The 27611-nt window shown below is 35.5% G+C and overlaps 1 protein-coding gene across 2 annotated transcripts in view; it reads left to right on the top strand.

Annotated features, from left to right (window-relative positions):
• TMOD3 (tropomodulin 3) overlaps positions 1-21530 on the top strand; it is a 57654-nt gene extending 36124 nt beyond the window's left edge. For both annotated transcript variants that reach the window (XM_044665164.1, XM_044665165.1), the window contains exons 5-10: positions 1158-1247; positions 2832-2962; positions 8457-8564; positions 13009-13152; positions 15341-15485; positions 21496-21530. In XM_044665164.1, the coding sequence (XP_044521099.1) occupies positions 1158-1247; positions 2832-2962; positions 8457-8564; positions 13009-13152; positions 15341-15485; positions 21496-21530 (653 nt within the window). The remainder of the gene's footprint in view (positions 1-1157; positions 1248-2831; positions 2963-8456; positions 8565-13008; positions 13153-15340; positions 15486-21495) is intronic.
• Positions 21531-27611: the final 6081 nt, after the last annotated feature.

Here is a 27611-nt window from a genome sequence, read left to right as displayed (position 1 = left end):
TCTTCAGGGGGGAAAAGTGATAAAAACTAACATATAAAGGCATAGTCAGTTAAGTCCTCATTAGTCATATGGTCAGTCATGGCTGATCCCCATTTACCTGCTCTAAATATGTATTTGATATCTACAGCAAATGGTGACATATAAGCCTGCCACCTTTTATAGTACTTATAAGTATTTATAAAATCAGAGGATAATTAAAATCATTAAATGATGTGGTCATCAGAATGGAATATACCAAAAAGCATTTTACACAATCTGTACTTGGAGCCTAATTTTTGTAAAAGATGATGAAATAAATTTCCCCTCCAAAGTGATACTTTTGAATAATTAAATTATAACTTAAACATTCTGCCTCCATAATAACATGTTGTTTTTATATACTCAGTAGGAGGTCAAATGTTTATTGATGATGAAATTGAGCAATCTAAAATAAAAATAAGGGACAAATTGAGTATAGTGAAATTTTGTGGCTTGTAGTCAGTTCTTATTTTTCACTATTTCAATCCTAAAAACTTGTTTGGAAACAAGAACTCCAAAAGATTGCTATTTTAGCCTATAATCCAAGACTGTAGGCAATCTTGATATAGTAGTTATATAAAATATATATAAAATATATGTATATGAGATATATATATAAATATATAGAAATAAAGAGTAGGTTTTGTAGTCAGGAAAACTTGGGTTCAAATTCAAATAAGCCTCAGAGTCAAGAAGACTTATGTTGAGTTCTGCCTCTGACACTGGCTTTGTGAGTTCCCTGGGTAACTCTTTAATACTATAATTTGTAGGATAATTGTTGGCTGATATTCCTCTGAAAGAAAGAATTTCCTCACCAAGAGTTTTGTAGACTAATGAGATGATCAGTCTCTAGACCAAACACTGAAAAGTATATGAACTTGCAGTTACCTTTTTTTGCCAGAAGAGGGTGGTGATGTTTGGGAGGATACAGAAGATCATTTAAACAAGAGAACTGATGAATAAATTAAAAAATTAGCATAGGAAGGGATTTAATCCACTGATATTAAAACTCAGCAAAATTTTAAAGTAAAAAAATTAGGACTTATTAAACTTGTTTACTTTGGGGGGGTTGAAAAATAAATTGTTCATATTTTAAAGATGAGAATAAAAGTAATTTTGCCTTTTTTCTATATTTATAGCTATCCTTGGAATGCATAACTTGATAACCAACACTCAATTCTGTGATATAGTAGGAAGTAATAATGGTGTCAACAAGGATGATTTTTCAAGTAAGTGCTTTATATCCATTGTATATTCAAATTCCTTCTTAAAGTGTGCTATTTCATCACTGTAGTTGATATTGTCACTCATATTAAGTTTCATGTTGAGAATATACATGAAATCTACTAATAATGATGTTGGAAATCTATGAATATGCAATATCAAATATTTAATTGCTTAGCAAAAAGTTTATTCCATAGGGTAAAAAACACTACTACCATCACAATTAGCAATTAAGAGTCCAACAAGTAAACTAAAGTGGCAGACTTATTCTAAAAATTGTTTAGTTTTTTGCACTGGTGCTTTAATGCAGCGATTCCCAAAGTGGGCGCTACCACCCCCTGGTGGGTGCTGCAGCGATCCAGGGAGGTGGTGATGGCCACAGGTGCATTTATCTTTCCTATTAATTGCTATTAAAATTTTAAAAAGATTAATTTCCAGGGGGCTAAGTAATATTTTTTATGGAAAGGGGGCAGTAGGCCAAAAAAGTTTGGGAACCACTGCTTTAATGTAAGAATCTTTGTTCTGGTGCTTTACAATAATTCAAATAACATAATAAAGACATATTTTAAAGCTCTGGTTCAAGAGAGGTTAGAGTCTCATATATAACTTCTGAACTATCATGTGTCTGAGCACATTGTAAATTTGTAATGTTTAAATATATATTGAAACAAATTTATGTATCAGTTCTGGATTTCATAGACTCAAAGGATTTAGAATTAGAAAAAACCTTAGAGGCCATGTATTTTAACCTTCTGCTCTGTTTGTAAATCTTTCTACTACATTATTCTACACTGTGAGCATTCAATTCCTGGGTAGAACTTCAAGGGTAAGGAAGCTCCCTGTCCTCCATTAGAACCAATGTAGAACTCATGCTTACCCTTTCTTAGCTCTCATTGTTTCTTTAGGGGCAATACAGAACAAAATCTCTTTCTTTATCTGTTCACCGACCTTTGCAGTAGTTCTGAAGCTGGCAATCTTGCCTCCTTTTTGTCTTCCTTTTCTAGGTTAAATGCACTCAGATGACAGTTTTTAAATCCAGTAAACTTTCTTTTGATCTTCTTTGGACATATTCCAGTTTGTCAGTTTCCCTCAATATATTTTGACTCTATACCATCACTAAGGCAGCTCAAAATTATATTAGCTTTTTTTAAATTAACTCTCTCAAGTTATGGTTAATATTAATTTTGTCATCAACCAGAAATACTGCAATTCCCCTTCCTTTTCATTTCTGCTTTCCTTTGCCTTGATTCATACTGTCCCCGATGTTAGGAATGCACTCATTCCTCTGTCTTTGGCTTGTGAAATTTTTACCGCTTCTTTAGAAATACAACCATATCTATTCACTGAATTGTATTCTTGTTACTTCAAATTAGAAATATAACATTTCTTTACTCAGCTGCCTAAAAATATTCAGCTGTGTTGAAGTTTAGAGCATGTAAGTAAATTGTAAAGAGCAAAATCTTTGAAGAGTTGAAGGATTCAGTGGTTGTGTATATATAATAAACATGAGAGTACTGTACAGTTAGGTCAGTCCTGGCCACCAGTAGCAACCAGTGAGATTAATGTTCTTGATTCATTTATTGTTATAGATGTGGTAAAGGGTGAAAAAATCCTACCAGTATTTGATGAACCACCAAATCCCACAAATGTTGAGGAGAGCTTAAAGAGAATTAAAGAAAATGATTCTCGTCTTATTGAAGTAAACTTGAATAATATAAAGGTAGGTTCTTAATAAAATTATAGTGTATTACTTTTATCCAATTGAATCAAAGATAAGAGCCGGTTAGATTTTGGCAAGTCTGGTTATTCCTAGCTATTACTTAAAGTAAGAATTGCATATCTAGTAAAAAAAAAAAGGTACTTTGGGTAGATGCAGAAAAAGCTTTTGATAAAATACAACATTCATTCCTTTAAAAATACTGTATGATGCAATGACCCAGGACAATTCTGAGGGATTTATGGTAAAGAACGCTACCCACATTCAGAGGAAGAACTACAGGAGTGGAAACACAGAAGAAAAGCAGCTGCTTGAACACATGGGTTGAGGCGGACATGATTGGGGATTTTGATTCGAAACTGCCACACCAATGCAATGATCAACAATTTGGAAATAGGTCTTGATCAATGACACATGTTAAAACCAGTGGAAATACACATCAGCCATGGGGGTGGGGGTAGGGCAAGGGGTGAAGGGGAAAGTAGGAGCATGAATCATGTAACCATATTAACTTTTCTAAAAAATGAATATTAATAAATGTTAAAAAATACTATAAAGTATAGGCATAAATGGATTTTTCCTTAAAATGATACAAAGCATTTACCTAAAACCATCAGCAATTATTATTTGTAATGGAGATAAGCTAGATGCCTTCTCAGTAAGTATGGAGTGAAATAAGGATGCCATTGTCACCAGTATTGTTTAACATCATGTTAAGAATGTTAAGTAACTATTAGAAAAGAAAAATAAATTGGAGGAACCAGAATAGGCAGAGGTAAGAAAACTATCTCTGGTTGTAAATGACATGATGGCATATATGGAAAATACTAGAGAGTCAACTAAAAAGTTAGTTGAAACTATCAGCAATTTTAGTAAAATAGGATATAAAATAAAGCCACATAGGTCATCAGCATTTTTATATATTACTAATGAAGTCCTACAAGAAGAGGTAGGGGTACTGAGATACTCTATTTAAAATAACCAGAGATAGAATAAGATATCTGGGAGTATGGCTGCCAAAACAAAATCAGGAACTTTACAAACATAGTTATAAAATACGTTTTATACAACTAGTCAAATCTAAATTAATTGTCAATGGATGGGTAGAGCCAGTAGAATTAAAATGACAGTTCTACCTAAACTAATCTACTTATTCAATGCCATCCCAATTAAATTACCAAAAATTAATTTATTGAGTTAGAAAAAATAATAAAATTCATTTGGAAGAACAAAAGATAAAGAATGTCAAAAGAATTAATCTGATACTAGCTAAGAAATAGAAAGGTAGATCAGTGGAACAGGACAAACATGTAACAAACAGTATTAAAAGATTATAGTAACCTTGTATTTGACAAAAGCATAGATCCTGGTTTGGGGGATAAGAAATCATTATTTGGTAAAAATTGTTGGGACAACTAGAAAATTGTTTGGCAGAAAGTAGGTATAGACCAATACCTTATACCATTAACTAAGATCAAAATGGATACATGATTTAGACCTGTGTTGGTGAACCAATGGTATGTGTACCAGAGCCCCCTTCTCCTGTCTGGGGCAAGGGGGCAGCTCACATGTGGCGAAGGTTGCAATTTGTACACTTGGTCTTTAAAAGGTTCACCATCACTGATCTAGACATCATTAAGTAAATTAGAAGAACAGAAAACATAGGGAAATTTAGGAGTTGAGATGGAGAGAGAGCACGGTGAGATATAAAATAGATAATTTTGAGTACATTAAATTGAAAAAGGTTTTTTATGAATAAAACATGTTGCCAAGATTAGAAGGAATGGAGAAAATAGAGGGAGAGGTGTTATAGACAGCCTCTCAGATAGAGGGTTTCCTATCTAAAATATAGAGAGAATTTTGTCAACTTATAAGAATTAGGGCCTTCCTCCATTGATAAATGGGCAAAAGATATGAACAAACAATTTTCAGATGAAGAAATCAAAGCCATAAATAATAAATGAAAAAGTTCTCTAAATAACTACTTTATTAGAGATTAGAGAAATGCAAACCAAAATCTGAGATATTTCAGACCCATCAGATTGGCTGAAGTAAGAGGAAGGCAGAATGACAAATTTGGAGGAGATGGGGACACTGATACACTGCTGGTGGGACAATGAACTGATCCAACCATTTTGGAAGGCAATTTAGAATTATATCCAGAGTTATAAAACTGTGGATATCCATAGATCCAACAATTTGTTTCCAAGGAGATTAGGGAAAAGGAAAAGAACTTGCATACTCCAAAATATTTGTAGTGGCTCTCTCTGTGGTGACAAAAGAACTGGAAATTGAGGGGATGCCCATCAGTTACAGAATGGCTAAACAAATTGTGGTATATGATTGTGATGGAATATTATTGTGCCTTTAAGAAATGATGAGGAGGCTATTTTTTTTAAAACTTGGAAAGAACTCCATGAGATAATGAAGAGTGAAATGAGTAGAACCAAAACAACATTATACACAGCTACAGACTTAATACTTGAATAAATTTGTGAATGTTATCTCCAAAGAATGAGCTGAAAAATGAAAATATGATAGACATAATTTTATATACACATCTGTCTCCAGGATGGTGCCTTCTATGATGCAGAGGGAAGAGAGGGGCTGAGACATTTCTAAATAAATTCTATTAAAATAAATTTCAAAATAAATTTATTTTTAAGGAAGTTAATTGATTTTTTAAAAAGTTACCTTGGGACTCTTCATACTTTTCATTCTGCAAAGAGAATAGACTTTTGGAAAAGTTAAATGTGATAGGCATCTGCAGGATATTGAATGGGAATAGAAAAGACCTATTTCTCAACTATGCAAGGCATCTTCACAAAAATGTTGTATTAATGCATAAAAACCTCATAAACAAATGCTAGAAAGCAGAAATATTAATGCATCATTTATCAACCATAATGCATTAAGATTTACATTAAATAAAGGGTCTTTGAAGCACATTGATAAATTAAATTAAAAAATAATTGGAAACTAACCTAATGCTAAAAAATGAGTGGGTCAGAGAAGAAATCATAGAAACAGTATTTTCATTAAAGATAATGACAACAATTAGAAATCATACTAAAATTTGTGGGATGCATCCAAAGTAGTACTTGGGGGGAAATTTATATCTTTAAATATTTACATCAATAAAAAGAACTGATCAACAAATTTGGCATGCAGTTAAAAAAGAACAAACTGGAAAAATATCAAATTAAAAACCCAAAATGAACACCAAAATAGAAGTCCTGAAAATTAAAAGACAGATTAATAAAATTGAATTTGCTTTCTACCTTGCCTCATAAAAGGGAAAAAAGTGAACTTTGCCACGTGGCAGAAAAGTGGAGATGGAGATGGAGATGTTTCTCCTCTTTTGGGGAGATTTTTAATAACCTTTCTAGTTTTTCTCTCATACTCAAAATCTTCCCAGTGGCACAGAGGACTTGGGCCTCCTCTGTTTCATTGGCCCCCATCTTCTAAAACTTCGAAAACTCAGTTAGCCATCCTCATCAAAGCTACCAAATTAAAAAGGTACTTCAGAAACCAAGACAACCAGGAGGTGTTGTGGGGCATTTCCCATTGGGAAGAACTAACTCTAAAGTGGGAAAGTAGGGACTCTCTCCTGCCTCCCTGCTTCCAAGATCATTTTCAGACTAGGAAGAACTTAGACAAAATACAAAGAGATTCCAGTTCACCACAGGGGGTCTAGTTGGAGTAGAAGGAGAAGATAGCACCTTTCAATAGAAAGAAGTGTCCAAATTTTTTGTGCATCAGTATCTACACTCTCTGTATATTCACCTGTCATAAGAACTGAGAATCATCACCTGTTGTAAATAAATATATAGGTAGATTCTTAAGAATTAGCAAGATCATATTACATTCCTTTTATCCTATTGCATATCCTATCAGGATAAGATCTGGCTGGATTTTAATTAATATAATTATTTCTAGTTATCACTTAAAAGATAGGATTCTCCTAGGGAATTTATATTATAAAAATTATTTTATACATTGCTTCACAAAAGGAAAAGGCCTTAAGAGGAAAGCTAAATAGATAGCAATGTAAATAATAATTTAAAGCCACAGTACCCTCCAAAAATCAGCTAGTATTTGCTACAGCAACACATGGACTAACAAAGCTGTGGTTCTTCTCAGGAGGGTTAGTCATTTTTGTTTCTAGTGTTATAGTACCTTACCCTCAAGATCCCAGTAGGATTTAACCATTGTAGCTTCCAAGAAAACAGTAGACAAAGAGTCTGAGAGTTGTAGCTGAAGTCCTGTACATGGCTCATTTTTGTTTGTTATTAATTACATAAAACTAAAATTAAATAATTTAAGTATTGCTTGGGGGAGGGGGTCAGATTATTATAGGTTGATTCTACCAGGAAAGTGTAATAATAATTTAATGCTTGTTTCTGGATTTTTGTTTTCTTTTCAAAATAAGAAGTTGATCACCCAGAAATTTCAAGAAACTGAGGAAACATTTGGAGTTGAAGCTCTTTTGATTGCTTTTCATTATTCCTGGAAGTAGCTGCATGAAATTCAGGCCATACTTGTTTTTTATGGGGATGCAGTTTAAAGACATCCTGAATTCATTCCTGAACATTTAATTCTCATGAACAAAGACAGCCAAGTGAGATCAAGTTATATACTGCCTCAAACTTGACCAATTTAAATGGAAAACTGTTTTGTCACTGATAATCAGAAAATTCATTTTAAAATTATTTAGTTTTGTTTTGTAGTAGATATAGTTTATTTTACCTTAGGCTAATATTAAAATGTTTGTGTTTCTCCAGAACACAACAAATAACATTGAAAAGAGATGGCCCATTAATAGTATCTTCATTTGTAATATTAGGGAATTGGACTAGATGGTTTTCTGAGGTCTTTTCCATTTCTAAAATTTAGTACTTTCTGGTGGCAACTAGTTGGCTCAGTGGATTGAGGGCCAGGCCCAAAGACAGGAGGTCCTGGCTTCAAATGTGACCTCAGACACTTCCTAGCTATGTGACCTTGGGCAAGTCACTTAACCCCCACTGCCTAGCCCTTTCACTCTTTTGCCTTTGAACATAAGATAGAAGGGAAGGGAACGGTTTGTTTTGTTTTGTTTTGTTTTTAATAAATAAAATTACTGAATTCTAATTTAGTAGATATGAAACACTTCGAGCCACGTTGGATTTTTCACTTTAGATTATGAAAACTAAAAAATCAGAATCACTGATTTGTGAGATTTCCTGGGTAGGAAACCTTTTTTTCTAAATATCTGAAATATGAGGATGCATATTTGTAGCAACAGTTTGTAGACTTGGAGAATGTAGTATCCATAGGCCTCAACATGGAGGGGGGTTGATTATTTTCATTTGTACATCAGTAGTTATATTAATATCTAAATTTTTTCAGTGCTTTCACTTCAAGTACATCCCATAAGAATTCAGTTGATGATAGGTAGGATTCCTTTTTAAAAATAAAAAAAAAATTAAAATTTTTTCCAAATTCTTTTTTTTTCAAGAATATTCCAATCCCAACCCTCAAGGAATTTGCAAAGGCTCTGGAGGACAATACACATGTGACAAGCTTTAGTCTCGCAGCCACCCGGAGCAATGACCCCGTTGCTGTTGTAAGTAAGCTTCTTTCTGTTGGTAATACATGGAGCCAGGTTGGGGATAGGGGGACTTTAAGCCACATTCATTATCCTTCTCTCCTGTTGGACAGTTTAGCTCTTTAATTGTTCTTCTCAATCATTAATTATTTCTTAGTTGTATATGCCTTGTCTCCCCAACTGGATTGTGCCACTTGTGTACCTCTTAGCACTTAGTGCAAGGTCAGACCATAGGAGACTCTCAGAAAATGCTTTTTTACTTGTGGTTAATTCTGTATCCTATTAAAATGCAGCCTCAGAACCAGCCATTTTAGGCAGCTGTGTCATGCAGTGGATAAGCACACTGGACTTGGAGTCAGGAAGACCTGAGATCAAAATGGGCTTCAGTTACTTCCTAGCTGTATGACTGGAATTCAGTCACTATTTGCCTCAGTTTCCCCATCTGTAAAATGGGTATGATAATAGCCCAAACCTCCCACAGTTGTTAAGAGAATCAAATGAGATATTTGTAAAAGTACTAGCACAGTGCTTGGCACATGGTAAGTCCTATATAAAAATTAGCTATTGTTTCAGAATTATGGGATCTTAGAATGCCAAAGAACCTTATCTAATCCAGTTTCTTCACTTTATAGATCAGGGTACTGAAGTTCTAAGACCTTAGGTGAATTGCCCAAGGTCATACACCAAGTAAGTGGCAGAGCCAAAACAAGAACCCAGGTCTCCTAATTTCCAGTAGTTTTCTTTCCTCTGCAGCTTGTTGTTTTCCCCACAGCATGAATGTCTTGTCTACAGTCTTATACCCCATTTCTTGGATTGTCTCTTCCTTCTACCCCAACTTAGTCTTCATTTCTCTTTGATTCTTCTGATGAAGTTTTTCATCCTGCCCTCTGGTTACAACATGAGATCTTCTGGCCCTCATTGTATTACTTCCAGGGTTAGTCTCTTCCTCATTTCAGTTGGCCAACAGATATTTCTTAAAGGCAATGACCCTTGGACTGGAAAGAATTGAATAAAGGTGGCTTATAAGAAGCTGAACCTTGAGGTTAGCATGACTGAGAAGCCCAGTTACTTTGATAAATTCAAGTCACCAGGCCTAGAATCCCACGGTATTGAAAAAATATATTGATGTGATTTCTAGAGAGTAAGCAAGGTACCAAAGAAGGGCATGCACTATCTTAAATTTGCTTTAAAAAGAGAGAGAGAAAGAAGAGAATAGGGTCAATTGGCAAGATTCTAGAACATTGTTCAAGGGATAGATAGTGAATATCTGGAGAAGGAGCCAACATGGTCTCATTAATGAGAAGTTATGTCAGATTAACCTTATTTCCTTTTTTAGCAAGATTAATAATCTGGTAGATTAGGAAATGATATAGATATGGTTTATTTAGATTTTAACAAAGCATTTGACAGCATCCTTCACACGATTCTCATTGGGAAGATGAGCAATATAGCCTAGCCAGGAGTATAATTTATGGGGACTCAAAACTGTTCAAATTACTCCAAAATAATCATTAATGCAGGTTGAGCACTTGTCAGGAGAACTCCAAAGGAATGCCCAGTGGTCTATGCATGGCCTTCTTTAAGGGTCTATGCATGGCTTTGTTCTTTAAGATTTTGATCAGTGACTTGGACTACGTTATGCAGACATGGTTATCAAATTTACAGGTGACGTAAAGCTGAGAAGATAGATAGTAGATAGACAAAGTCAAAATCTCAGCAATCTAGGATCTTGAACCAAATTAAAGGATAAAGCTTATAGAGACAAATGTAAAGACTTAATTTTAGTTTAAAAAATTGACTTGATTTCAAGTAGCAAATTGAGAGGAACATAGCTAGATAAGTTCATTTGAAAGATATCTTGGAATTTTGACGTTTCCCCTTTCTTAAGCATCTTTAAGCAAGTCTGAATGATCTCCTGTCAAATAGGTTGTACAGAAATTTCTTTTTCAGGTATCATTTGACCTGGATGGTTGATCTTTGATATTCCTTCTAATTTTGTGCTTCTATGGAATACTTTGTGCTAATGGACACTATGAGGAATATACAGTGGAAATATAAATTATAATCCTTGCCTTGAGGAGCTTATAAACTAGTTATCCTTAGCCTCTAAATCATAAGATCATAGCAAGGACATCATGGTGGTTGTTGGTTAGTAGTTCAGTCACGTCCAATCCTTCATGACCCTTTGGACCAGGGGTCAGCAATATCTGGCTCCACCTCCCAATAGGCCAGTCCGGATAGAGCCCCAGGATGTGCCCCAGGGGGCCCTTCAGCCACCCCCCCCTTCCACCCCCATCCTCCTCCTTCCACAGGCGTTTATGGCTCTTACGTCCAAAAAGGTTGCCAACCGTTGCTTTGGACCATGCTGTTTATGGCTCTTACGTCCAAAAAGGTTGCCAACCGTTGCTTTGGACCATGCTGTTCATGGGGTTTTCTTGGCAAAGATACTAGAGTGGTTTGCTATTTCCTTCCCCAGTGGATTAAACCCAACAAAGGTTAAGTGATTTGCCCAAGGTCACACAGCTGGTAAGCATCTGAGGCTGGATTTAACTCAGGTCTCCCTGACTCTGGGCCCAGCACTCTCTTCCCCCAAGTCGTCTAGCTGTCCTCTCTTAGAATTAGAGGTCCTCTAATTCATCCCCCTCTTTTTACAGGAAGGAAACAGGCAAGAAATTAAATGAGGCTTGTCCTATTTCTTTCCTAGTTCTATGGAATTTTTCCTGCTTTTCCTTTTACCTTAGGAATGTTTTTCGTTTTCCATTATTCTGCCCTCCTCTCCACCCACCTAGCTCTAGCTCTATTTCTGACTGATTTCTGGTAGTGGGATTTGCAGAAGATAGGTGGCACTGGCCACTATCACGGGATTATAGACTTAGAAGTAGAACCTCAGAGGCTTCTCACAGTCTCCAAGCCAGGGCCAAGTAGAAAAGTAATTTGTAAGAGAGAGATAAACACACAAAGAAATTGAGGAAGAATCAGAGACATCTAGAGGAAACAGGAGGAAGTGGATTGTGAGAGTGTGTGTATGACTACATAAAGGATATTTAAGAATGGAGTATACTATCTATATCCCCAAATGCTATGTGTTATCACAGACAGGGCATATTAAAAGAGAGACTAAAAGAAGAAAGAGATGAATCAAAGATTAAATGTGAGAGAAGCAAACAGAAGAAAATTAAAGGATTCACATAGAATTTCAGCAGGCAGATTCAGAGAGAGAGCTTCTTGTCCCATGCCTCTGCATTGTGGATAGAAAAAGAGCCAGCCTGAGTCTGGAAGACCTAGGTTCAAATCTTTGCCTTTGATGCATACTGGCTGTGTGACTCAAGGGAAGTTACAACTTCTCAGAGACCTAAGTAACTCTTTAAAAAAAAAAACCTTACCTTCCACCTTAGAATCAATACTGTGTATTGGTTTTAAGGCAGAAGAACAGTAAGGCTAGGCCAGTGATGGGCAAACTATTCCCCGCAGGCCAGATCCAGGCTGTAGTTTGCTATTCATTGCCTTAAGCAATTCCCTAATCTTCATGCCTCCGCATCTAGATGGCCTGTGGGGAATAGTTTGCCCATCATTGGCTAGGCAGTGGAAGTTAAGTGACTTGCCCAAGGTCACACAGCTGGGACTTGTCTGAGGCCAGATTTGAACCCAGGACCTCCTGTCTCTAGGCCTGACTCTCAATCTACTGTGTCACCTGGCTTCCCTCTTTAAGACTCTTATAACTAGGTCACACAGCAGATAGAGTGCTTGACCTGTAGTCAGGAAGATCTAAGTTTAAATCCATCTTTAGACAACGTATTAGCTGTGTGGCACTGGACAAATCCCTGGACCTCTGCCACAGTCTCCCCTTCTATAAAAAGGTTTACACGTACTTTCCAGGACTGTTGTGAGGATCAAAAGAGATGATACTTGTAACATGCTTTGTAAACCTAAAGTTCTATATAAATGTTAGCTATGATGGTGCTGTTGCAGGAAAGGTGCTGATGTGCATCAGTAGAGGGAATTTCCTCATCTGAGCACTCCCCAATACCAATGAAATCACAGGTCCAGTCTCTGTCCTAAAAGTAAAGGTTTCTTGCTCTAGCTAGATATGATATAATAAATATGTTAATTTTTTATAAACTGGGGAATTAACAATTTTTAAATGTCTGCAAAGATTCCCTCACCGGTGGCCATTGACTCTGAGACTATCACATACAGATTGATGGAACAGTAAATTTTGTTCTCTCTATTTTAGGAGGTCAAGAGAATTAAAAGATTTAGATGGTCAGTATATCCCAGTATGGAGACTGGGGGTTAAACTATATAGGTAGGGTAGAACTAATACCATGTGAAAAATGTCATATAGTTCAATAAGAATTATCAATAAAGATATTAATACATTTTAAAAAGTCTAAAGTATTAACTTGAACTTTCTGAATCTATTTTATGATATCTTAATTTTTATTTTTGTTTTCATTTTTAGGCATTTGCAGACATGCTGAAAATGAATAAAACACTAAAGAGCTTAAATTTGGAGTCCAATTTTATTACAGGAGCTGGTATTCAAGCACTGATTAATGCTTTAAAAGAAAATGAAACCCTGGCTGAAATCAAGATTGATAACCAGGTTAATTAGATGCAGTAATAATATGATCTAATTATAGTCTAAAGCACCTCTAGCAGTGCTTTAGAAGTCAAGAAAAGGAAGAGTCAGAGTCTGTAGGGTCCATGGGAAGGGTTCTCTGGGTAGGCAGTTGGCTAAGAAGGTACACTTATCAAAATTGTCCTTTGAATAATTGGGAAATTATGAGGGGTCTACATGTATTATTAATATTAGCTCAACAGTCTAATGCAGGACTTAAAAATAGCAGAATTGCTTTTGAATTTACTGCAGGTTTCTGTTCTTTCATGAGGAATAAAAGGTTTTTTGTTCACCAAATTATTCCATGCAGATAGCAGCAATGGATTTCCATTTAGCAGAGTGTCCCCCTGCAGAGTAAGACTTGTATCCCTTTTCCTGCAGGATGGACCCATCCATCTCTTAACATTGTCAAATCCCCTCATTGTTCATTTAAGCCAGAGCTGAAGGGGGGAGGGAGGGGTGAATTGGTACCAGGGTGTGCCAATAGTTTCTATCTCTCCTGAATAAAACAAAATAGCATTCTATATATGCCTTTCTTCCCAGTGCCCCCCCAAGATAAGCAATGACTACAGAAGTCACATAAAACCAAAAGCCTGTGGAATGACCCTAGAAGAAAAATAAAAGGAAAATAGTCAAGCCCTGAGAGTCAAAAAGAATTTAAATTTATAATTAGAAAAATTGTGAGCAGGATGTTATACAGTAACACAATTCAACAAGTGTATTCTATGATCAAAGTTCACCAAAAAAAAGGAAATGTAAAGGAATGAACTGTCATTTCCAGCTTCAAGCACTGCCTAGAGGATGCCTTGTAATTATTGTCCCAGAACTTGAATAAACCCTTGGAAAAGCTATTTTTTTAATGACCTAAATAGAAAAAATCCTTCATATCAGGACCTTGGCTTAGATTTCATGTTCATTGATTGCCCAGGCACATCCTCATTAGGGAATAGGATGCCCTCACTTGAAGAATCTGATAGCATCTGATTTTATCCATTTTGAAGTCTGGAGATAGGGTCACTCAAAAACTTATAGACAGGGGAATCACCAGGCCCAGACTCAGTGGGTCTTGGATTCAAATCTGGCCTCAGATACTTCCTGGCTGGGTGACCCTGGGCAAGTCACTTAACCCCCTTTAGCCCTTGCCTTTCTGTCTTAGAGTTGTTACTTAGATGAAAGTAAGCATCTTTTTAAGACTTAACATTATATATGTTGTCAGGTTTCACTACTGATAGCCCACAGTCTATTTTTTAATAATTCAGCACTTAAAACAACTTTGTTCAGGGGTTTTCTGTCATTTTTAGATATATAGAACACATCCAAAAATCAAGAAGGAAGGAATCTACCCCAATGTAGATGTCAAAATGCTATTTTATTAAAGTACCTGCCCTTTACTCTATAGGAAAACTCTGCTGTCCTAGACTTACTATTTATTCTGGTTGCAACAGCTTATTTTTAACATATTAAAAGAAGTAGGTGGTAGAGGAAGGGGAAACCCTTAGAAGCAGACATGGTTACAGATGATTCCCTAAAGTAGAGACAAAAAAATAATAAATCAAATAACAAAAAATAAATAACATGAAAAAGCATGGCCATCTGGCTGTTTAGTAAATGGAAAAGTTGTCTAACACATCCCATAACCCATCACTGTTGTAGCACAGTAGAGTAATTGATGGTGAATCAGTTGCCAGTGCTTTGTGAGCAAGAAAAAATATTTTTAAATGATCCTCATCCAAATGATAGCACATTTTTATGATGATAAATAAGGTATAATGTGTATATGATTTTTGAAGGTTTGCTACTATTCCAACAAAATACCTTTGTAAACCTAATTGCATTTGGATCTCTGTCATTCCTTCAGAGGCAACACATTCAGAATCATCACTTTCATACTGCCTAGAAAAGTCATCTTTTCACAGGAAAGAGGAAGAAAGATCTGTACTTCAAAACATTGAATAGAGATAAAATTTAAAGTGATACTATAACTTTCACATCTTTTAGATACAGAATTAAACTTTAGAAACATTAATTTTCTTATGTATTTTGGATAAATTTGAAGAAACTGTAATACAGAACCAATTTATATGCTCCTGGGCTATTTATATTAGGCATGGCTTTCTGTGGGAAGTAGTTTATTCAAGTTTGTTAATAATATTCTGTTTGTAATTATATCTAGAGGCAGCAGTTGGGGACAGCTGTTGAACTGGAAATGGCCAGGATGCTTGAGGAAAACACAAAGATTCTTAAATTTGGATATCAGTTTACGCAACAGGGACCACGAACCAGGGCAGCCAATGCTATAACGAAAAACAATGATTTGGGTAAGACGTGTTCTAGGAAAAAAGGCTGCATGCAGTGTGTCCAGTCATGGTGTTTGTATTTAAAGTTACTTAATGGATTGATGATGCTAGCTATTTAGAAAAGAAATAATCTTCCTTAAAGGAAGAAACGTCTTTCTTAAAGGGTGTAAAATTCTTTTCAATTGTATTTAATTATCACTTTTAATTTATTGAGTTCTGGAGGAAGAAAAATAAAAATTAATTCCTTTAAGTCAAAACACTTGACAGAAGTGGATCAAAAATATATGACCTGTCTTATAGTCTTACAAGGTGCAAGTAGAGGAGGTTGTGTCTTAATATTTTAAAAAAGAGATTATCAACTCATTTAATTTATTAGCTAAATGTTCTGGTAATTGCTTTGTGCTATTTGCCAGTGCCTCTCTTACTTCCTCTTGCTGCTTTTTACTTTCTAGGTCATCCTAAATAGAACCACTGTTCCATGTTAGTAGTTAGTTACATATTTATATTATGTCTTTATCCAAAAAGTCCCATGTATAAATTTATGATACTAAATACTACATGCCCTCAATACCCAAATTAAATTAGAAAAGCTAATGGAAAGTATTTAGATATTTCCATTCTTTTACAATAATTGAAATTAACTTTGTTTTGGCAAGCATGCATTTCGTAAAACTTTCCTGGATACACTAGACCCAACTTGTTATGGTCCTTTTTCTTTCTTCCCTACTCCCAATCCCTGCCCCCCCCCCAAAAAAAAAAACAGAACAAAGGAAAAAAACCACATTATAATCTCTGAGCTCCCAGAATTTCCTTATTTATGCCTCAGACACAGTTGCTACTTTACTGTAGTGGTCCTTTCACCTGTGAACAGGTATTTTGACATTCCATTTGTTGTTCTACAACATGAGCAGAGAATATCAAAATATGAACTCGGCTATAAACATATATCCCTGCAACTTAATCCTAAAGAGACCCCTGCTCATTCTAACCCCTCCCAACTACACACACATACATATTCTCTCTGTCCCCCTGTCTATATCTGTTGCTCTCTCTTTCTCTCCCTCACCCCTCTCTACATCCTAACTTTCCCCAAATTCTTGGCTGCAAATTTATAACCCAAACTTCTCAGCAAGTTGCAGTCCCAGCTGAAAAATTGTTTCAGTAACAATACAGTAGGGACACTGTGAGCTTTAGCTATTGAATTTTTAGTTATTAGGAATGGTAACTATGACTCCTACCCTTTCTCAGGGATCTCTTGTTAAGTATATAATAGTAACCACCCTATAAAATTCTAGTGAGGAAGTGATGTCTAGAATTTGAAAGAGGAAATTTTGTCACAGGTGAATGATAGCAATAGGAAGATTTTATTAGATGACACTGAGAAAAATGTAAATGATTTCCAAGGCTCCTTTTAGATATATTTTATTTTAAAATGTAAGGAATTAAATTAAGGATTTGACTAAATATGTGAAAATTTTAAATTAATATTGTGGTCACTGATTTAAAGTATTATACCTCAAAGTCAAAATGACTTTTAATAGCTTATTTACAAAAGAGGTGGAAAGAGTGAAAGTAGAGAAATAACAAAAAAAAGGTAGAGAAGATGTCTAGCCTATCACACTAAATATTGCTCTAGTGCTTGGCTCAACTTGACAGGACTTGTTAACCCTCAACCAGAGGACCAGGTATTCCACTAATGCCAGCTCCTCCAGGAAAGGAAAGGCCAGCTACTCACTCACCAGAGAAGCAGTCCAAGTCCAAAGTCACCTTCTAGAGGCAGGTCATCAGCTGAAGCTCCAATCTGAAATCTCTAGCAAAGCTCTCTCAAAGAATACTCCCCAAAGACTAGTTCTGAAGACAACCTCCTACTATCTCCAGAAGACTGCCCCTACACGAAGAAGTTCAAGGCTTTTATAGTGACTTCTTGTCCCATCCCCTCTTCACAGAGGCCAATTATAGCTTCCAAATTGCCTAGCACTGCCCAGGGAGCAGTTTCTGTGGGATCCACTTTTCACCCTCTGAAGGTGTTAACTCTTATCAAAGGATTCACAAGTTTTTGACCGAGTTATCACCTACTTTAGCAGATGACTTGCAAACACTCTTAGTGTTGAGTTCTGGAGTTATCACTCATTTTAGCAAGTGACTTGTAAACTCCCTTACTTAGTATCTGGTGAGGTACTAAGTAGGGGTACTAAAAGAAAGTCTGTTTCACACTTCACAGAAATCAATTACAGCAATGCTAAGGGGAGAAGAGCCCTTATGCTAAGAAATCTGTGATCTGACACAAATTAGAAAAGAATTTAGAGAAGGCAACAGCTGTTAGCAACATACAGCCTATTCTCACTCACATAACCTGGCTTACTTCTAATCTAAGACTAAAGAAGGTCAGGTCAGATCCTTAGAGGGAAGTAGTAGGTTGAGAATCCTCAAAGGGGGAATATATTAGAGCAGAATGTGAAGATGCTTCAGGAATGAGTAACTTCATAGGCAAAGTGTACTCAGGAAGTATTTTGTGTGAGGATGACACTAAGGAAGTGCATTTGTTTGACTAATTCATTTTGCCCACTGGTAGCCATAATAAATGTTTATTGATTAATTCAAGTTGAGAATCTGAGCTGACACATAAAAAATGATGGGAGAATGTTGGGAAACCCAATCAAACTTAATTTGAAGTAAGATCTTAGAAGCCTAGATTCAAGACATTAGGACTTTGGGGTCATCAGGATGAGGAAACTACAGCTTATGGAGATGAAATGATTTGTTTATGGTCACCCTAGTTCACTGATGGTGAACCTATGGAACGGGTGCCAAAGATGGCATGCAGAGTGCTCTTTGTGGGCCCCTAAGAGTTCTTACTAGAAAGCAGCTAGAGCTGCTCCCTTCTCTCTCTCTTTGCCTGATGACATTTTTTTCACATCTCTCACCCTCTTCCCAACAGCCAGTGGGAGCACAGAGCGGGTAAAGTGGGTGGCTCACAGGCAGCAGAGCACTTGGAACACTCCCTTCCCCCTCTACACTTGCTGAGGACATTCCTCACTTTACCCACCCCTCTGCCCAGCAGCCCAATGAGAACACTTCCTCCCTCCTTTGTGTGGGGTAAGGAGGTAGGGGCATTCCCAGAACTGGTGGGAGGTGGCACTCCGTCTCTAAAAGGTTCACCATCACTGTAAGTTGCTAGTAAGTGTTAGAGTCAGAATTTGAATCCAGCACCCCTAACTCTAGATTTTACTCTCTTTGTGCCATACTGCCTGAATAGGGACAGTGTTTTGTTTTGTTTTTTCTCAAGACAGATGAGAATCATTCTACTTGGACTCTAAGACAGTAATTGACAAAAGAAATAGATCCAAGCAATGTTATAGAGGAAAACCTTGTAGAATTCGGTGATGGATTGGAGATTGTGAAGAAAGGAGGAGGTGGGGGCCAATTCCATAGGAAAGTGGAAGAAGGATTACAATTTGATTCTTCTGTCTGGTTTTGTCTTTTCCTCAGAAGCAATGGGATTTTACTATCAATTCTTAGTTCTAGTTCCCAATCTCATACCCTTATTTTTGCCTTAAAATCACAAAGTGGATTGAATAAGTTTTGTAATTTAAACAAAGGCTCTAAGAGTTAAAAAATTCAAGTTACATAGCTTATAATTGATCTGGTAAACAAAATCTCTTAGAAACTTTAGTTTTTAATTGTTAATTTTCTATTCTACTTTAATTTCCAATCTGAAAAATGGAAGACTGTCTTTTTCAGTTACCTAATTTTGATATCTCTTTTTTCCTCTTAGTTTCTTAGTCTGAAGTTCTCAGAAATATTCCTACTACGTTGTTTTATTTCCCCATCTCTCCAGCTAAGACGTTTCAGGGCTTCAGCGACAAAAAAGGTTATGGAAGCCAAATGACTAAGCTCTGAGTTTCATGTCTGTCTTTATAACTCACTATCTGATTTACTGTCTTTGTCATCGGTTTCTCACATATTTTACTTTGCTGCACTTTATTTCTGTCTCTCACATTTGCCTATTTACATGAATCTTGAGCAGATGTTTTAAAATGTCAGGTTAGCCTAGAATGCTTTTTCTAATGTACCTGAACCAATTCTGCAAGAGTACAGAATTTGAATCTAAAATGAAATCATTAAACTCCAATTTGCAAATTCTAATTTGCTTTTTAAATATTTCTGTACTTCTCCAAGGTCCTGTATTCATGTATTTTTTTTATTTTGAGCAGTCTAAAGTCTTTTTTATTTTACCATTAAAAAACAATTAAATTTAATTTTTCTCTCATAAAAATTAAGAAATTAGAGTCAGGGACAGAAATTAATTCATTTTCATTAAGAACAAAAATATAAGATGTACACCATCCTACAGTAATATTTGTTGATTGTTTGCTGTATACAAGGAACTTTATTAGAGCTTCTCATTCTTACTTTCCTAGTTAGTTGTTTCATAATGCCTTTGGAAGTATTAGAATTTTTTTATTTCATCCCTGAGCCCAACATTAGGGAGGAAGGAGTTTCTCCATGTGACATTAAGTAGAAGATCAGCTGCATAGCAAATAAGGCATAAGACAGTTACCCACTTATTCTACCTCCTTTCCTTATTTGAGCAAGATAAGAAATCTTTTAGGTCTCTCTGTAAATAGTCTGTGTTTCTATATGAAGGGAAGAGGGGAAAATTAAGGACCAAGATACTAATAGGCTAGTTTAAACATGGGGATTTAATTTATGAAAGTGTTACCAACCAGGAGGCTAGGGCCTTTATTGTCCATTCCAGCCAAATAGAGAATTTTGCCATTGGCCAGAAGATATCTGGACCAATGAGCCCTCCCCTCTGAAAGAGACAGACTACTTCAGGTTTCCTGAAGACTTCAGCCTGTTCTCACATCATTTATGCATTTCCACAATCAAGGGTCTGAATACTTTTAGGAGAAGAGAGGATAGAATGAGAGCTAGGACCTTCATGATCATCTAAATTGGTGATTCCCAAAGTGGGCACCACCGCCCCCTGGTGGGTGCTGCAACGATCTGGGGAGGGCGATGATGGCCACAGGTGCATTTATCTTTCCTATTAATTGCTATTAAAATTTTTTGAAAATTAATTTCCAGGGGTGCTAAGTAATATTTTTTCTGGAAAGGGGGCAGTAGGCCAAAAAGTTTGTGAACCATTGATCTAAATCAAACCCTTCATTTTATAGATGAATTAACAGTCCCAAAGAAGTTGAACAACTGTTTCATTTCTGTCTTTTTACCTGTCCCTAGTGTCTAGCAGAGTGCTTGGTACATAATAGGCACTTCAGAAATGCTGCTTGTGATTTTATTCCACCAAGATCATTCAGCTAGTTTAGGGGTATAACCCAGCCTATAATTCAGTTCTTTGTTAGACCTTTCTGGCTTCGGTAGCTGGGCTGGTTTTATACTGAACAGACACAGAAGGAGGAATATAGGGAAAGCAATGGCAAATTGTAGCTAGAAAGATAAATTATGCACCTTTGGTGTGTTCCTGTTCTAGATTAAATAATTTTGTTTACTCTATAATCAAAAGTTTGTGCCTACTCCTTAGTCCCATCTACCTGAGTGTCATCTTTGATTGTTTTAAGATAGCTACTCACTAACAAGCAAGTTTTTTAATATGGTTATGAATGCTGTAATAAATATACTGCATGTTTAACAAGTTCTGTGTTCAAGATTCAAATCTTTGACAGTAAAAAACAAGATAAGAAACATTAACTCTCTTATAAGTTACATATGTCAACCTAAGGATTATTGACTAAATTTTTTTGATTTTTAAAATAAACATATATATAAACACATTTGAGCAAAAGGTCATCTGTAAAATAGTAATAACATTGTTTGAATATTCTTGTTAGCTCAGTGAGTAAGTTAGAAAGTGGGTAATGCAGAAGCTTAAATTTTAGTGTAAATTTTTAAGATTTAAAATGTTGAAAACAAAATTATAGTATAATGCTAATACTTGATAGTAACTTATTTATTTTCAAGAAGCTTAGTATTATGATTTCTAAAATACATTTTTAAATTATTCTTGCAGTTCGCAAGAGACGAGTTGAAGGAGACCACCAGTAAATTTACCAGCTTACCAATTTTGGAGGACTTCAAAAGGTCAACCAAGGCCTTCATGTTGATTTCAGATTTAAAAGTTGCCTAAGAAGAAGGGAAAAGACTGGAAACTTCATTTCTTTTCTTTTTTATTTTTAAACTGTATACATCATTTTTTCTAGTGTGAGATGTTAGCAGCCTCTGATTCTGTAAAAATCAATAGTAGATAATCTTTTTTATATTTTGGAACATTTTTTTCTGCTCTCTGCTCAAAACAATTTTAGTTTAGCTTAAAAGTGCTTGTATGTGAGGAATCATTGGGTAAAGAGGAATCCAATTGAAATATTAACCAAAGGAGAAAGCTGGGAAAGTCATTAAGTGGAAAGATTGATTATTTTTGAAAGTAATTTTTTATTGAAAAGGGACACTGCAGACTTTTGCAGTTATTAGTTGTCTTGACTTTTTTTAGACACCTGACACTTAAGCTTTCATATGATTAGTCTATAAATGTCTCTGTTTTTAGAATGTGTGCCTGCAATAAGCTGGTTCTTCTCTCTTTCAGGAGAGAATGCCAGAATTTAGAAATACCTTACTTAAAATATATTCTTTTAAGAGTAAAATCTCTATAAAAGAAAATCATTTTTGATACATTCCAGGATATAACTAGCTCTCTGGTATGGTATGTCTAAAATGGTACACATTCAAATATATTTCAAATAAGACTGTCACCTTTTTCACATTACATTCTTAAATACAGGCCAATCTGTAATTATAGTTATTCTTCCAGATAGAGTTTAATGGACACATATTTTCTGTAAAGTCACTTCTGTCAGTGAATGAATGCTAAGAGCGTCTGCATAGGAAAGTATTTTATAGGTTCCTTTTTAAAAACATATCCAACTTATTAACTTATTTTTGGTTATTCAGGATAGCAGAGGAATTCACTGTTATTGAGTACCTCTATATTATAAAGAATAGGACCTGCTAATGTATGTTAATCTAATGGCTAAATGCTAGTAAATTTGAAAGAAGCATTTTTGTGAATTAGATACCGTACAATACAGTAGGAAATGTCAGGCCTGCCATATATAACTGTACAAAAGTATTTCCTTAACACTGAAACTTTACCAGTCAGTAAGAAAAATTACTGTTCTTTTTGGTAATTACTGTTCTTTTTGGTAATGTCTGGTTTTTATATTTATTCTTCTCTTCCTATTTTGTATTCATATTGTGTAAAAATAACTCCACAAATGAAAATAAGTTTTCTAGTTGCTATAAAAATGCCTCAAGAAAGAGAGGAAGCCATTTGCTTAGATAATCTGACTAATGGGAGATCCAGTAATCAAGACCCACACAGGAGACTTTGCTTTTGGTTCAGTTATTTCTGGGCTGCCTTTGAAGCAGTAAAGTGGCCAAATGTATAGACAGTTGAAAGAAATTTAGGAAGTAAGGAGCCTAGGTAATCTTTACTTCTTACTTGAGGGTTATAGCATTTTTAGGGGGAGTTCCTAAAGGAAAAAAAATGAGTTTTTAAGTATTTTACCTTTTAAACTTTGTTGTTGAATTATATCATCTGCTCCTTGTATTTACTCTGGACTGTCTAATAATCTAGAGCAGTGATGGCGAACCTTTTAGAGACCAAGTGCCCAAACTGCTGGATGTGAGCCACCCCCTTACCCTAGACTGGGGAGGGAGGAAGCAATCCCATTTGGCTGCTGGGCAGATGGACGGGGCATATGAGAAATATCCTCGGGAGGGGAGCAGCTCCTTCCAGCATGCATGCCATAGGTTCAACAACATGGAGCTAAGGGTAGTACTTTTCCCTTATGAACTAATTAGGCTTCTCTCATCATAATTGTGATGTCTGCCTTTGTCCAGGGTTTTACAAAGGCTAGAATCTAGGTGAATAAGTCAGTTTGGCTATTGATCATTTTTAAATTAACCAGCCTACTTACTCTTTAAATCACTAGTCAATTTTTTAATTGCACTATGTATTTTAAAGACTGCACAATTCCAAGATTGGAAAGTTGTCATACAAGGAATAAAAGAATACTGCACTGAAAGGTATAGATGGGTTATATCTAATGGCATTTTAGCAAGCCTTCCTCACTTATGTTTATTCATTCATTCATTTATATGTGTGTGTCCACACTTATACATGTATTTATACATAAACATGTGTTTATGTGTGTGTCTATACATATGTAGTCACTAAAGTTTTTGAATATGTGCTCCCACCACAACCCAGCTTTCACTGAAGTTTAAAAATTTTATAGGTAGGTAGTATATACCTTACCTGGATTTTTGTATCCTACATACAAAAATGTCTTTTTCACATGTTCTGTTTATTTAGATTATTAATGTGTCAAGCATTTTGTTAGTACAATTCCAGTGCCATATTGTAATTGTAATTGCTTAATTTGGAAAAAACTATTGCATTATCTTCAAGAGGTAAATGTTTATCTGTTTGAATGTAGGCTGTCTTCCATTAAAAAAAAAAGTGACCATCTAAAGGGAGGAAACTGATGCTTGCTTGCTTGCTTGCTTGCTTGCTTGCTTTTTAAAATCAACTTCCCCTTAGCAGAGTTTGAATACATTTCATTGATTCTCCTCCTGCTCTAAAATGTATATTGGCTTCATTGACCAGACTTCATTGCTACACCAAAGATTTTATTTTCCAACTGTAAGTTTTGTGGTCCCACCAAAAACTTCATTGGCCATCTTTTTTATCTTTTCGTGTAAGTTTTTTAGAATTTTTATTAAGGCTTTTTTAAAAAAATAACATAACCTTTATTATCCTAAGGCAACTTTCCCAATATATTTGAATGTAATTAAGTATATATTTTAAAGGCCACCAACAATGGCTAGTATAAATATTAAAATGGGTTTTGGTGCTATATACACGTGTCCAAAGTTTGACTTAGGTATTTTATAGTTAAGTAAAACTTGTTTATTGAGTGCCTGTCATTTAAAAGACCAAATAGCAAGAATTTTTGAGAAAAGTTATCTGTCATCAAAAGATTTTTCTTGTAATCTAATTCAGATTGAAAGTATACTTTGTATTATGTAATAGTACATTTTTGGAAATGTTGCATATAAATGTATATTTTTATAAATCAAACTATATTTTCCCATTGACTTACTACTTGCATTTTGGTCATGTGTTCCCACAAAAAAAGTTAGGGGAGCCAACTTGTTAAAAAAAAAAAAGGACACCTATACAGGATTAATGATTTTGTGATGATTATGCCATCTTAGATAAATTTTACTCATACTGTTTTATTGTTTATTCACTGCAAGATGAAATGACCCAAAATGCTCCAGAGAACCTTTCATTTGGGGCTTTGGCTTATTTAGAGGCTACCTTGCCTTTTGAGGTAAAAATAGCTCATCTCAAAATACATACAAGTGGCATCTTTTCCTTTGGAGTTTATAGCCTTTCCTTGTAGACGACTCAGTGCCACCAGGACCTAACCCTGAAACTTAAAAAAGGTGTGCTTTCAGTTCCTTTTTGGTGTCCTTTTTTTGAGTATTCTGTCAGTTAACTCAACACATGCCCAGCCATGAAAAGAGAATAGTGAAATGTCAAAAGCAGCTCTTGTTACTCCTTTAGTGTTTATTTTGAATGTTAAAATCTAAAAATTTACCTCAAGTTTGTTTCCTCCAGTAGCTTTCAAACTGAGTCACTAATTTTTTGTTCCTTAGGATTTGTCAAAACAATCAGAGCTCTGTCATTGAAAGATTCATAATGAGAAAGTTAAAGGAACTTTATATGAATTATTTTGTATGGTTTTAAAAAACCTTTTCATACTGTGAATAATCACTCTGCCTAGATTTTGTATGCCGGAAATTCATGTTTGAGTCCCAAACGTTAGAATGCTAGAAGTGATTCTCTGCATTTGTTTAAATAACACAAAGAAGCATTCTAATTCTATGAAAATTAGAAAGTTGAAGATGTATAAATACAGTAGTCTCTATAAGATCTCATTCATTTGGACTTCACTTGATGGGGATTTGTGGTCATTCAGGTGACCAAACTTAATACTCAGTGAAGAAAAGTTTTGATAAATAGATTAATATTCTAAAGAAGATGGAAAGGAGAGATTTAACTTTAAAACACTAATAATATTCAAGGATAACAACAAAATACTTTCCACTTATTCCCCAGTAGCACTCTTCCCAGAATTAGATCACCCTAGTAACTGAATGTGTGAAAATGACTCAAATGAAAACTATTCTATAATTCAGATGGTCCTTCCATTTTCAATCCTAATAAGATTTCATAAAATCATAAAAGTCCCAAAGAGGGAAGGAAGAGACCTCAGTACACATCTTCACAGAAGCCCTTCTGGCAACACTTAAAAAGTAGTTACCATTTAATGCTTAAAGACTTCAATGAACCATCTCCTGAGTGAGATGCTGTACTTTTTGGAGAGCTCTAATTGTTATTTTACCTTTTGCCAAATCCTCATTTCTACCACTTTGACTCACTATGCCTAGTTCTGCCCTCTGGGGTTAATCACAGGAAAGCTAATCTCTTTTCGGTCTTAATAGTTCTCTAGGAACAGCAGTCTTGTCTTCTCTGTGGTGTAGCAGGAAGAGTGCTAGATTTGGCTTCAAATAATGGCGCTCTGCTTCTGCCTGGGTGGTCTTGGGCAAAGGATTTAGGAGCCTCCGTTGACCTCAGTTCCCTGGTCTGTGAAATGAGAGCCACGGGCCGGATGGTTTCCAAGGTCCTTTCCAACTCTAAATGTGAGCCTCTCTCCTGCCCTTCTCTTCCTGGTGACTTTCCTCTGTCTAGCTTGTCAGCATCCTCAGTATTCTGCATGGGATCTCACCACTATCAAGCTACTGAAACCACTGCCTCGCACCCACCACTTACTGTCCATTCCTTAATGCAGCTGAAAATCCCATTTAGTTTTTGGCCACTATATCTGCGGGGTTGACTTGTGCTGAGACCACGGACCTCAGGCATTTTTCAAAGGAGTTCTCGTTTCTCGTTCCTTCATCTTATATTGAAACAATTTTTTTTTAACCAAGTGTAAGTCATCATATTTACCTTTCTCAGTCCTATTTAATTTCACCTGTTCTCACGCATTAAGATCTTTGTGAATCCTTATGCATATGTACTTCAGAGCCTTAAAGAAAGCATTGATTAAAATCTTGAACTCTGTATCTCTCAGTCAGTCTGATTCATTCAGGTCTTGAATTTCCTTCTTATGGAAAGGTATCATTCCAACAGGAGAGTGTAAAAATCAGTTCAGTCATTGCCTTTTCAGTGGATACGGCCAGCACCTTTTATGAGTTTAAAAATTCACCTCACACTTCTAATGAAAAGAAGAAAAATTCTAACTCATTGGCGTCAAGTTCTGAGATTTTAAACTTAGAATTTGGGATATAGAGGAGTATACCTGAGCTAATTATTTGTTTAAAAAGAAACTATGCTTTTGCAATCTGCAGAAGACTTAGGGAGGTTAAATTATGTTTGGATTTTTTTAACACCTGGGTCTGTGTCACATTAAGTGTAAATGTCTATGAAACAAAGCACCTCAAATCCAAAATATAAATGATTTTACTTCTGGAAGGAAGAATTATGAATAGGTTTCACAACAGAGTGTTATAAATCATGAATCTCAGCTCATTTGAATTTGAGGAAACATGGAATAAGTACTGCAAATTTTTGAATAATAGTATGTTTTTTTTAAGTAATTCAATAAAGTTTATAGAATGTTTCTTTGGTTCTGGGTTCCTTAAAAAGCAATCTCATATTCCTTTGCCTTAAGAATTGGTGTTGGGGGCAACTAGGTGGCTCAGTGTATTGAGAGCCCAGACAAAAGAGATCTTGGATTCAAATGTGGCCCCAGACACTTCCTGACTGTGACCCTGGGCAAGTCACTTAACCCCCATTGCCTAGCCCTTACCTCTCTGAAGCCTTGGAACCAATCCACAAAATTGATTATAAGAAGGAAGATAAGGGTTTAAAAAAAGAACTGGCCTGGCCCCGAGTTATTTTATTACATTCCACTTTAACCAGCTGTTTGACCACCAAAAGAACTTAATTTGATGGTCACCTGGAAAGAAATAAGGTTTGATTTTTTTTTTTTTTTT

Source organism: Gracilinanus agilis, chromosome 2 (genome assembly GCF_016433145.1).
Source record: "Gracilinanus agilis isolate LMUSP501 chromosome 2, AgileGrace, whole genome shotgun sequence".
Taxonomy (NCBI): Eukaryota; Metazoa; Chordata; class Mammalia; order Didelphimorphia; family Didelphidae; genus Gracilinanus; species Gracilinanus agilis.
The sequence above is the reverse complement of the archived record's forward strand: the minus strand, read 5'-3'. Positions and strand labels throughout refer to the sequence as shown.